General features: G+C 34.0%; 1 protein-coding gene across 1 annotated transcript; it reads left to right on the top strand.

The window, feature by feature from the left end:
* Positions 1–1,136: 1,136 nt before the first annotated feature.
* LOC110442015 (solute carrier family 46 member 3-like) lies at positions 1,137–13,104 on the top strand (the record flags this gene model as incomplete). The annotated part of the gene is made up of 5 exons (XM_021485409.1): positions 1,137–1,145; positions 1,492–1,572; positions 3,422–4,589; positions 11,933–12,016; positions 12,948–13,104. Coding segments are annotated over exons 1-5 (1,499 nt in total), but the record flags the coding sequence as incomplete, so codon positions are not given.
* Between the last annotated feature and the right edge of the window lie 742 nt (positions 13,105–13,846).

Below are 13,846 nucleotides of genomic sequence, written 5' to 3'. Positions count from 1 at the left end.
AAGTAAGCTTTCTAATTAAAGTTGCAGTATGCATTCCTTCAATGTATGTGCATTTGCATGATTCTTTTGTACATTTTTATACCAAAACATGTTTATCGTGAACGTCATAGCAAGTTGTTTCTAACTTAGCGTTATGAATAAACGTTTTAAGTATTTATTTATATATTTTACATCTTACGATATATTACAGAGATTGGCAACTCACGCAGATCTCGTAAAAACACGCATGCTCATATTGTTCAGGCAGTGGAATTAGAAACGCCGCAAGAGTTAGGTTGCGGCTGCGCAATCACGCGGAACCTGATCTATGAGTGTTTGTTTTGACAGCTAAAAGCACATGTAGAAGCAAAATGATATTGATCCTCCGGACGATAGTCTGGTCAGTGTGTTACCTGTGAAAATTCGATCGTGTATTCGTTAGTTTGTGTCAACATGTCACATATCTTAGATATATGGCCCATATATAGAAACTGGTTAGAAATAAAATGGAATATCTTAATATGTTTTTGAATTAAAATAATGAACGAGAAAGGAGTGCCGGTGTCATGAAAGGAATTAACCAACGCACAGCACAGCCGCCATTTAAACTTGTACACTTTAAATCGTATTTTCAGAGCTCAACTATCAAACTTTGCAAGTATTGTAAAAACCTTATTTGAAAAAGCTGGCTAGAAATAATATGTTTGAATAAATATCTGAAGATTTTTTTGAAATTAAATAATGAATTAGAAAGGTGTTCGTGTTCTAATGTGTCATGAAAAATAACACTCACACATCAAAACCGCCATTTTAACTTGTTCATCCTTAAAAAACCTTATTTTCAGAGCTAAATGTTTGAACTTTAATTTCTGAAGACTTTTTTGAAATTGTCTAAGGAACAAAAATAGAGTTTGTGTTCTCCTGAAGTCAGAAGCATTCTCGATATGTAAACACAGCCACGAGGTGCAATCTTTCGATGCTTTGTGTTTTCTAAACTTAATAATTCAAGTTTACATTCAATGTAGCACTCCCAAACTGCAATAAAAATCTCAGCTAGCTACGGGTTTAATATTACGTTGATTTTCGATGTTTTCTCATGGCATAATTATGTTTTGAACAGGACAGGATTATCGAATGCAGCGAACCGTATATCCAATATGGCACAGGTGAGGCGTAACTCGCGATATGACATCCGGTTACCGTGACCAATGGTAAGGTAAAGAGCAAGTTGCCAATCTCTGTAATATATACGTCTCTGGTTGCAATGACGATTTCAGACACGGTAACTTGCAGTTTGGTACCTATAAATAAGAGTTTCGGTACGTTTTTTTTGACAAAATAGAAACACACAGAAAACATAAAGCAAAAACTTTTCCTCGTGAAAATATTAAGCCAAATGCTCTAATATTTTTGAAATATCGAAAACGACGTTTGGGATGACCCGAAACATCTAACATTTCAAGAACTGATTTCTATTCGGCTTAGGTTATAGCCCATGGTTGAATTTGACAGATAAGCACAAGGTGGCGCTGCCACAAATCTACAAACAAAACCTCTTACCCAGTACGTGAGTGCCTGGCCTGGACCGGGAAGGTAAGTACATTGATAGAATACGTTTGTGCGGGTACAATGCTGCAGGTAGCCATTGTACAAGGGACTTGACATGAAGAATGCTTTTATGATTTACATGTATGATATCTAACATCATTGAAATGTAAGTATTTAACAAGTGATTCTGTCAAGTTTGGAAGGCCGGAGTAGTTCCAATTCCTCACCCGTCGATCGTCTCTGGGGTCATCGAGGGCATAGCATTGACAAGGCGAAGACTAACAACTATTAATTTCCCGTCAGCTGATGTTCACCTTGAGGTTCTGACTCACTTGCTCATGATTGTTTTATCATTATTTATATGCGTTATATTGTCGAGTCACATGAATCTGTAGCATCCTGAATCCTGCCACAATGACTTGAGAATTTGTTACTTATGTATGTGTAGATAAATCAGAAATGCGTTGATTATTAGACGTTTTAAGTGTTTATTGACCAACATTCGGTAAAAACGTATATCCAAATGATAAACCACATCGGTGACAATTTTACCAAATATTTATGACTTAATATTACACTTTATCCATACTCACTGTATCAAATTTCAAATTCACATGTCCCATATTTTAGAGGCATTTTAAAAGTATCGAAAAGGTATGCTAAGTGATTGCTACATGTGTGCCACATGTGTGTTCAGTCCCCAATGCATACAGGTGATACTTTAATTTAATAATACTAAAATACAGATAAAACTTGTAAATTATATTGTATATATCGATCTTGGAAACACTATATAGTGATTACATGGTTTCATAAGTATAGGACTTTGAGATCTTGACAGTTTTTTTTATAAAAGGTTTTTGGTAAGTATATATATGTTACATACCAAAATTAATCTTCTATAAAAGTACTGCTAAGTTCTCAATCAAACCACATATGGATTTGGAAGAAAAGTAGGGATGAAATTAATCAAACATGACCAAAATGATACCACAGATTTATAAATTTAGGTTAAAATCTATAATCAAATTCTGTAGTATTAAAAAATGAATAAAGGAACATCGCTTTATACTAGGAGATTACTTTCTTATGTGAAAGAAGAACTAACACAGATAAAGAACACCATTCAAAAAAGCATATACTTTGCAATCAAGATCATGTCCTTAAGTGAGTAAAATAAACCTTGCAGTTTTTTCTAGGCATTACAATGAGTGAAACAAGGGATTTGACTGATAGTCTCTAGCTGGCACATCAAAACTGATAATTAATATTTCAAAAAACTTACTCCGTCTTAATATTTCTGAGATGGAATCTCAAGCATTCACAAAAACCAAAAAAAATAATACGACCATATTGTCCATACTCTTTTATTCAGCCGTGCGACCCAGTCCAGTGTCCTACAGAAATAGAAATTGAGCTGTTAAAAATTAGCATTCAAATACATACATCACAGTATATAAAAAATCAGAAATAATCCAATGAATTGGAATCTTAATCTTTAATTGCAAAATAATCAAGTCTTAAAGATAAAACAACATTTGTTCTGACAGCTTATACTTATTCAGGCAGGAGTGCAGTGTGCACTAACTTGATTTGGTTTGAGAAACAATTTGCTTAAGGAGACCTACAAATTAAAGATGAGTTGATAAGTAGTTGATACGTACTACCCCCAACATATCAGTCTCCGTGCCTAGAGCTGGTTTATTTGTAACTTTTTCCTGTATCTTCCAATTTTTTGAGAGAGGTTTAATTATTGTGATGAGATTATTTTAATAAGTATTTCTGATTACAGAATTCATATTGTAACCTCAGCTTGAAATGTCTGACTGAAATATCTCTTTAAGACTTATATTAAGCTTGTTTTTGAAAAATGTTTAATTTACGTCTTTTTCAGAATGCCACAATGACAAGCAAAAGCCGTTCCGAATATGCCCCTTTGCTGGGGAAGGATTTGGAAGATCCACCGTCCCCATCGGCTGAGGCCCCACCAATAGCCAGGCCACAGTTGGTGTGCACCTATATCATTGAAAATACGCTGTCAATGTACATGGTCTCAAATGTTCTCACCCTCCCTATAAATCAGTTCTATGTGTACAACGAGGTCGCCAAATCATATGGAATCCCTAACTACATCCAAAATGAGGATGCCAGTATTTGTGATCAAAAGAATGACTCAGAAGCCGCAGACGTCCTCAATAACATTCAAAAAGAAGCATCAGAACAGCTCATGTACATGTCTTTTCTCAGTAGCTTTACAGCTGTCATTCCAACTTTCTTCCTTGGTTACACATCAGACAGGTTCGGGAGAAAGGTCTCATTTCTGATTACCTTAATAGGGCTATTTTTACACCAGCTTGTGTACATCATTGTGTTTTACCTTGAAGCCCCTCTGCCATACCTTTACATTGGGTGTGCTCTGGAGGGTGTAACTGGTTACATGTCCTGTGCCTTGATGACAGCGTTTATCATGCTTGCGGATGTCACCTCACCTGGAAAGCAACGTGGGTTCAGGATAGTGTTAACGGAGGGAATTATGGCATCATCTGCATCATTAGCATTCATGGGAGGGGGGTTCTTGATCAAATACTCTGGTTTCCTCATCCCTATGCTGTGTTCTACTGCGCTTTGTATGGTCACCATCCTCGTATGGCTAGTGGTGGTACCGGAAACAAGGCCATTCCGGGAGAACCACAATCATCATGGGATGAGTCTCAACAGTATCAAGAGGTGCTTTGTATTTTACTACGAAAAAGCATCACCGAATAGAAGAGGTAAAATGTCAGTTGTTCTGGTCATTCTAGTCATGGCAGCCACATGTTTTGTGTCAAAAAGCAATGTGGTGACTCTATTCCTGTTAGGTCAGCCATTTTGTTGGTCAGAGGTCCACATCACTGTAGTTAGCTCACTTCAGATTCTCATCAACTGGATAGCAGGGATTTCGTTTCTCCGGTTGATACAGCGTGTGCTGCGAGATGTGAGCCTACTATCCTTCGGCTGTTTCATGGGGATGGTTGCCATGATTCCCTTAGCCCTTGCCCAGCAGAACTGGATGATCTATCTATGTAAGTACATTATTTTATTATCTAAAGGTAAAGGGTACCACTGTGAAGTTTTGTGGCCTATGAGTTGGACACTCGTTTTGATGTTGTGCTCGCAAATACAATTCCTGTTATGGCAACATTTGACCCCAGTAGTGTTCTGGATTTCTGTTTTTTTTAACAACCAAAATTCTGTCAAAATTTTTAAAGTGCATGGCAACATGTGAATTTTAAAAATGGTTATTTTGAAAAAGTCTGAGAGGAAAATTTAACCATAGTAACAGTGGTAAATGATATAGTTTAACTTGATACTTTTATACTTAATAAAAAAGGCTAATCTGCATGTCTTCATTGTGTCTGGATCACAATTGTGCATGCGGCCATTAAGTGTTTCATGTTTCTTAATATTATAAATCCCACAACATAAACAGTGTAATTTATATCTACACTGTTTACTGGAAAGGTCACTATATTCATACACATGTATGCAGTTGTCTGTATTATCTCATTTGCTCTTTAATTCATAATGAATGAATAATGACATGAATAAAGATTAGAAAGGTCACTATATTTATACACATGTATACAGCTGTCTGTATTATTATATAAAATTATGGAAGAGCAAGTATCAACAGAGATACATATCTAAGTAATACCTATCTAATAATCATGTGTGTAAAGATATACTTACATTTATCAAATATTATCAATATGACAACATAAACAGTGTAACTTATATCTACACTGTATGGAAAGGTCACTATATTCATACACATGTATGCAGCTGTCTGTATTATCTCATTCGCTCATTATTTCATAATGAATGAATAATAACATGAATTAAGATTAGTAACTTATAATATAATGTGTGATACTGATATCATTATGTATAATAATTGAAGAGGGAGTGTCAACAGAGATACATAGCTAGCTAATACCTATCCAATAATCATGTGGGTAAAGATTATATATATTTATAAAATATTATAAATAAATAGTGTTACTTATCTACGCACATACACATGTTTATATATATATAAACAGCTGTCTGTATCATTATCTCATTCACTCTTTAATTCATAATGAATTAACTCGAATAATGACATGAATTAGCTTAGTAACTAATATCATGTGTGAATACTGATATTATTTATAAAAATAGAAAAGGAAGAGTCAACAGTGATAGATACCTAAGTAATATATCTCTAATAATAATTATGTGTGTAAAGATATACTTACATTTATCAAATATTATAAATATGACTACATAAACAGTTTAACTTATATCTACACTGTTTACTAGAAAGTTTACTATATACATACACATGTATACAGCTGTCTGTATTATCATATATATATATGATAATGGAAGAGGGAGTGTCAATAGAGATACATATCTAAGTAATTCATATATCTAAGTAATACATATCTAATAATCATGTTTTTTGATACATATCTAAGTAATTCATATATCTAAGTAAAACGTATCTAATAATCATGTTTGTAAAGATATACTTATATTTATCAAATATTATAAATATGAAATAATAAATAGTGTTACTTATCTACGCACATGCACATGTTTATATACAACTGTCCATATTCTTATCTATTTCACTTTTTAATTCATAATGAATGAATTTGAATAATAACATGAATTAGCTTAATAATGCACTACCAGATACATCTTAATGGCCCATATAGAGGACTATAGTTAACCTTCAAAACTTTATGAAGTAAAATTACAAGATCTTGCATATCGATAGTTATTATTCCGTCATGGATCCCATGGCCATACCGTGAAATTTGTATAAATTTATGTCTATGTTAATTGAATGTTTAGTACTTTTTTGTTTGTGAGTATTGCCATATATATACATTTGTCTTTGATACAAGAATTAAATGTTTAAATAATAAGATGTTACTTCCCTTTCCTCGATGCTGTGTATACGCATCATTAGTATTAATTTAACAAGGCTAAAGATTCTAAATCAACATCCGTGATGCATGGATGTAGCTTCGTGAACAGGAACAACTACTTCCATATGGGTCTCACATGGTACATTCTATTATATCTTGCATACTACCTTGTAATTGAAATGAACCTACTTATCATATCTATGGATGTTCATCCCAACCCGGGTCCACTCTCTAATATAAATAATGATAAGTACCAATCTGCAAATATTACATTGTGCAATTTAAATATCTGCTCCCTTAGAAATAAACTTGATATGATAGAAAGTGAATGTTCCCATTTTGATATAATATGCCTAACTAAAACTCACCTAAATGATAGTGTATCTGATAGTGACCTAATATTAGAGAGCCACAAACTTTTCAGGAATGACAGGGCAAATCAAAGAGGAGGTGGTGTTCTTATCTATATCAATAATTATATGTATGCCAAAGGACAAAAGAAGAGCTTTTCATATGACTATTTATAACTACAGTGATGCTGATTTTATTAATGCAAACACATTTATGTCTCAAATTGATCTTAATGAACTTGTTAACCAAGATATTAAATCTATAAACCAAACTATAAATCAGAAACTCACCCAATGCATTGAAAAATATGTACCAACTAAAACAATTTTGACAAGACCAGATGATAAAAAATGGATGAACAATGAGATTCGATTGAAAATGAGACATCAAAACAGACAACATCATAAAGCCAAACAAACTAATACTAACCAGGCATGGACTAAGTTTAGATAAATCAGTAATAGTGTGATCTCCCTTATTAGGAAAGCCAAAGAACTATGTCTAGACAAACTGCATAATTCCATAACTGACCAATCTTTATCACCTGGTAAGTGGTGGAAAATAGCCAAAACTATAATTAGTGGCAAAAACAAACAAAATGACAACTCACCAATTATTTTTAATAACCATATTAACATTCATCCACTCGACAAAGCAGAATGTTTTAATGAATATTTCTCCTCAATATCTACCACTGACAAAACTGATGCTGATCTACCTGAAATCAATCCTAACTTTCCTCACTCTCTTCATTCTATTTAGATATCAGAACAAGATGTAATTGACCAACTAAATCAAATTAGTACCAACAAGCCAAAAGGACCAGATAATATTTCTCCAAAATTGATTAAAAGACTAACTCAATCACTAGCTTAACCTCTACATATTCTTTTTAACCAGTCAATATCTACCGGGAATTTACCTGAATCATGGAAAGAAGCAAATGCTACTCTTATCTATAAGGGTAAAGGTGAAAAAACTGACACAACAAACTATAGACCTATATCTGTGACACCTATACTTGGCATAATACTAAAAAAATAATATTTAAATACCTATATAATTATCTGTCAAATTATAATACATTGTTCAAAAACCAGTCTGGCTTCATTCCAAATGACTCTACAGTTAATCAACTACTATCATTATATCATACATTTGTATCTCAACTAGATAAGGGTAATGAAGCTAGATTGGTGTTTTGTGATATCAGTGAAGCATTCGACAAGGTTTGGCAGACTGGGCTTATCGCTAAGCTTAAGACATATGGTATTAATGGAAATGTATCGAAATGGTTTAAAAATTATATAGGCAACAGAAAACAAGGGGTATCAATAGATGGTTATTACTCCGTATGGAAAACTCTTAAAGCCGGTGTACCACAAGGGTCTGTTCTTCGTCCATGTTTATTTTTAATTTACATAAATGACCTTGAAGAAGTTCAAAATAAAATAAAAATTTTCGCTGATGACACATCATTATATGCTTTGATTAACAATGACTCTATTCAGGAAGCTACAGAACTTAACCAAGACCTTACAAATATTTCAAACTGGGCAGAGAAATGGGGAATACTATTTAATCCTAACAAAACTGAATCATTAATAGTCAGTTAAAAGCACAATGCAACTATTTCTCATCCAAACCTTATTTTCAATAACAATTTCATAATTAATGTAAAACAACATAAACATTTAGGTCTTTTATTTAATGACATAGGTGGCTGGAGAGACCATATTAACTACATTTATGAAAAAGCATGTCAACGTATAAATATATTGAGATTACTTAAGCATACAAATGATAGAAAATCACTTGAGACTATTTATTTAATATTTATAAGGCCTATACTAGAATATGCGAGTGTTATATGGGACAACTGTAGTTCAACAGAGGAAAATCTGCTAGAATCCCTACAATTAGAAGCATCAAGAATAATTACAGGTATAAGACGGGGCACAAGTCACATTACTATCTACAAGGAAATTGGGTGGGATACTTTAAAGAAATGAAGAAATTATCAGAAACTAATTATTTTATATAAAATACTACACCATGATGCACCCCAATATTTAATAGATATTCTTCAACCACTGATCAGAACTCCAGAGGAAAATATATATAATATAAGACAACCAAGGCTAATTAATGAACCAAGGGCTAGAACAAACCTTTATCTCTTACATCATCAAATGTACATGTGAGGAAGAAACCAATGGCGCAATGCCCTTCCTAGACACTCTACTTGTAAAGAAAGAAGACGGAACCGTGAAGGTATTGGTCTACAGAAAAAAGAATCATAAGGACCAATACCTGAACTCGAAATCTTACCATCATTTACACCAGAGGTTAGGCGTCTTACGCACATTGCTCAACAGATGTGATACAATAGTCACAGAACAACAGGACAAAACACAAGAGCATAATCACATCGCTAGAGCAATGAGAACAGGTGCATATCGGGAATGGGCCCTAAAACGGGTAAAAAACAGTGTCAAAGTAAGGAGAAGAACAAGAAAAGGACTATCAAGGATAAGAACAAAACCAAATGTCAAGTGGTTATCCCGTATATAAAGGGTATATCCGAAACCATCCTGAGGACATATCACGGTCATGGCATAGCAACAGCCACGAAGTCCCACAAGACGCTTCGCAATATCCTAGTACACCCTAAGGATAAAACATCTAAAGAAAACGTCGCAGAATGCGTATACAAAATCGGATGCAAAAACTGCGACGCGTCGTATATTGGAGAGACTGGAAGGCGATTTGGGGTCCGACTTGGTGAACACCGGAAAGATACAGAAACCCAAGAAGGTAGGAAAATTCACCAGATCTGAAAAGTCCCAGATAAATAAATCGGCAATCACTGACCATGCCACACAGAAAAACCATGTGATTGACTGGGATAACTCCAAAGTTTTGGACAGAGAGAGCAATCTGCCCAAGCGGCAGATAAAGGAAGCCATCTGGATACGCCGCAGTGGGCCAGCTCTAAATCGAGACGAGGGGGCTCAAAGACTCGCACACCTATGACCAAGTGTTAACAAAGCGTAGCTGAATTGAGTCATTTCGGTACATATATAACAACTATTGTACATACGTTTCCAGCGTAGCCGAAATCGACATCGATTTTATGGACAACTCGTACACATTTTACACCTTTGTGTGCATACGCTTCATTGGTCATTTGTCTGATGAAGGTGACAGTGTACATATCGTACTAGTCATCAAAACGTCACATACAAAATTTCATTGGTTGTGTAAAAAGAACTTCTCATAATCCATACTTACCAACCTGAAGAAAATGTTTCGATTTTTTTTTTATCTCAGAAGTTATTCCCCTGATATTACTTATCAATTGAACAATAATAATACCACTATTTTAAAATTCTGTATCCCTAAACCAGCTAAAAATTAAATTGAAATCAACTCCAGAACCTTTTATTACAGCTGAAGATACTTGTGCTCATACTGTTAAATATGGAGGTAACAGAAAATTAAACATAATACTGTGTCAATTAAGAAATAATGTCAGTCAGTTAAATGCAAGAGATAGTTCAGCTTGCCAATGTGGTCATTTAAATGAAGACAAGATACATCATGTTTTAAGATGTCCTTTGTATAATAATGACAGGATTGACCTTACCAGATCAATAAATAATATAGATCCACTTCAAAGAGAAAATGTAAATGTTCTTTATATGGTAGTACTAACCATAATGACCAGGGTAATATGTATATACTAGAATGTACCATGAGATTCATTTCTAATACTAAACGCTTCTAATGTATTAACTTAATTAGTTCAAATTATTATTATTGAGGTTGGTACAAACACTTAAAATATGTATAAAATATGGATGTACGTTAGTACTATTTATGGGAATTGGCTGACCTTTGTGTAAACAAATGGACTTTGTGGTCAAGCCACTCCCTCTACAATTCAATTTTTTTACCACGCTCATACAAGGCACTGATCTATCACCATGCCATCTTATATTTACCTTCGTATAATAGAATAATGTAGAATTGAATGGATATATAATATATGGGCAATTCTTTTGAGTGAGTGCGGGAGTGTGTGTTTATAAGTGAGTGCCAGTTTGAGTAGGAGTATACGTGTGAGTATTTTTTTTTTTTCATGTAACCTTATACTAAGTTTATACTTATTTTGTATAAGATGCAATATCCAATAAATAAATTGTGAAATGAAACCCACTTTTGAGGTCACATTTAGTCAAATATGCTTAAACATTTAAATTGCCTAATTTCAATAGGATAGGGTGGTAATGTTTTACAAGTTGCATCCTGAGATGAAGGGCTATACAATTTGTTCAACATAATGACCTTGTTGTACTTTCAAGGTCACGGTGGTGAAATGTTTTAAATCTTTTAACAGGTTCTTTTGAATGACTTTTAATCATAAATACTGATATTTTGCATTTAGCTTTATTCAAGATCACGTTTAAGGTTATAAGTGTGAGATGTATACCAGGTGAGCGATGCAGGCCTATTGGGCCTCTTGTTATTAATTTTTATTGATTTATCACAGGGAATCATCTTAGGGCCCTTTGTGGCATTTGTTTAAAGTTCAACAGAGGTCACAAAGTGGCATCTTGTAATCTGGGATTTTTGGGACTCAGATATTTGAGTTCTTCATGACTCATGCTTCCGTTTGGAAATAACAACTTTTTGAAAACCTACTACATCTCTTAGTCTCAGTAATGGAACGACGAAATTTACCTTATCCATTTCTGGGTCATCACAATGCAACAGGTTGATATCTACATCAGTAATTATATCATATATAAATGAAAATGCTTGGTCATATTACAAATATAATATGACCAAGCGTGACATCAAACAGTTTATGTTTTAGTATAATAGATCTTAATCTATGTTTTGCATTGAAACAATCAATATGTAAACTGTATTTGCATACTTTGTATATATCTTTTTTCTTTATTTGATTTCAGCACACATTTGTTGAGGTTGTCTCCCCTTCCATAGACATGTTTTTTGAGCGAGTGAATATAAAAACATATTGTATCAACTTAGGGCAATGGTTCCTATATTTTTTGTTTGGTTTTCAGATATGGTGATAGCCTCATTTTCCGTTCTTGTTCTTCCAATTTCAAGGTCCATCTTGTCTAAGATGGTTTCACCTGAAGAACAAGGTAAAGAAAATATATGTATTCAAATTGAACTTCTGAATACCATGGCAATTAATATATATATATACAATGTAGCCCGTTCGTAAATGTTGCTAAACTAGCTAGACTATTTGTTTACTTGTCTGTCTGTCTGTCTGTCACAGTAACAGGGTTCAACGCATTAAGGGCTCGGCCAAGTTTGACAACCACATTAATCAGACTTCATTTGAGTTATGGCCCCTTGATTAAAGAAAAACGTCATTATCTTCAGTTTCCGCTTAATAACTCTAGCCAATATTAGCCAAATTCCTTCAAACTTGATAACAATTTTTGTGTTCCTCTGTCTTTCCACTGATCTCGGGCACTCTTTGGTTTTCGTGTGATAATAGCTGTAGATATTGTTCAGATGTTTCAACCAAATTCCGTATGCACATCCGACTCGTGCCAAGTTTGCCAACCGATATTTATCAATGAGGTATAGGGCTTTTTTTCTTCAAGTTTCAAGCTATACATTATGTCTCAACAGCACGATACTTACATGTTTAAACCTAACCTCATTAATGTTAACCAACAATATGTCCTGCAAGCGGGGGATATAAACTCCACGAATTTGCTTGTTGAATTTTATGGGATAACCAAGTCCTCCTCTTCAAATTGAGCTATTCTGGTTGCCAGCAAAAAATCCAGTCCAGTTGGGCTACAATAATGAAAAAACTCAGCAGTTAGAAAGACCCAACTAAATCTGTTACAACCTAGAATGAAACAGTCATTTATAGTAATTATACTAATTATCATGCTTGAAATCTTTGCTGTTGAGTTGAATATGTTTTCTGTGTACCACGAACATTTCTGAAAAGAACACGGCCACAAAAATTAATCTGCATACAGTACATTTATCAAGGTCACTTTCTGGGTCTGTATTGATCAATGAAATCTGATGGTATTTTGTGTTCAGGGTCCTTGTTTGCGGGGATAGCAGCCATGGAACATCTTGTGACAGGGTGCGGTGGACTGTTGTTTGGAGAGATATACAAAGATACTGTGACATTCTTCCCCGGATTGGTTTTCTTTGTCATAGCAGGATTAGTATTGCTTTCATTGATTCTGTCGGGGTAAGTACTTATAATATCATACTATAGTGAAACCATATATCATATCTTGAAAAAGGGACCAGTCGGGTCTTTAAACGTTGGACACGTTTCATACATACATGTTTGTGTATAAAGTAAAACTCCAATATTACACATTTCCAAATAAATGAATCTTATTGAAGATACAGTGAAACCTCTCCAATCTGACACCCTGTGGGAAACAGTATATTACCTTGGTAAGATAAGACAGAATGCACAGGTCTTATTTCATGGTTTTCATAAGAAAGGGAATACAGCAAAATGTTATATTAGACAGAGTGTGAAACTAGGTTTGGGTTGAATGACTTAATTATAAGGTAATTATTAACATAGATTTGCAATTGGAATGTTCGAAATAAACACATTTTGCTGTACAAAATATGACAGGCCTTAATTGATTTTCAAAAAAACTCCTTCATAAATATGCATACTGTAGTGAAATGGAAGATGAGCTGGATCAACAATAGAGAATTTCCTCAATGCTCACTAACTAATGATATCTGAATATAATCATTTGAGCAGAAGAAAACAACTGTCTTCAATTGGATTTTGTGGATTTCATAATTGATCAAATATAATTAGTTGTGTGACCAACCAGTTTGCAAAATACATATTTGATCATTAGAACAGCACTGCTTACAGCAGCTCTGAAAAGGTCTCGTGTTAAAATGTGTCACATTTTCTCCAGTATTAATGTTTTTAATATTTTCAGTCAAATTTACAC

Source organism: Mizuhopecten yessoensis, unplaced genomic scaffold, assembly GCF_002113885.1.
Source record: "Mizuhopecten yessoensis strain PY_sf001 unplaced genomic scaffold, ASM211388v2 scaffold716191, whole genome shotgun sequence".
Lineage (NCBI taxonomy): Eukaryota > Metazoa > Mollusca > Bivalvia > Pectinida > Pectinidae > Mizuhopecten > Mizuhopecten yessoensis.
The sequence above is the reverse complement of the archived record's forward strand: the minus strand, read 5'-3'. Positions and strand labels throughout refer to the sequence as shown.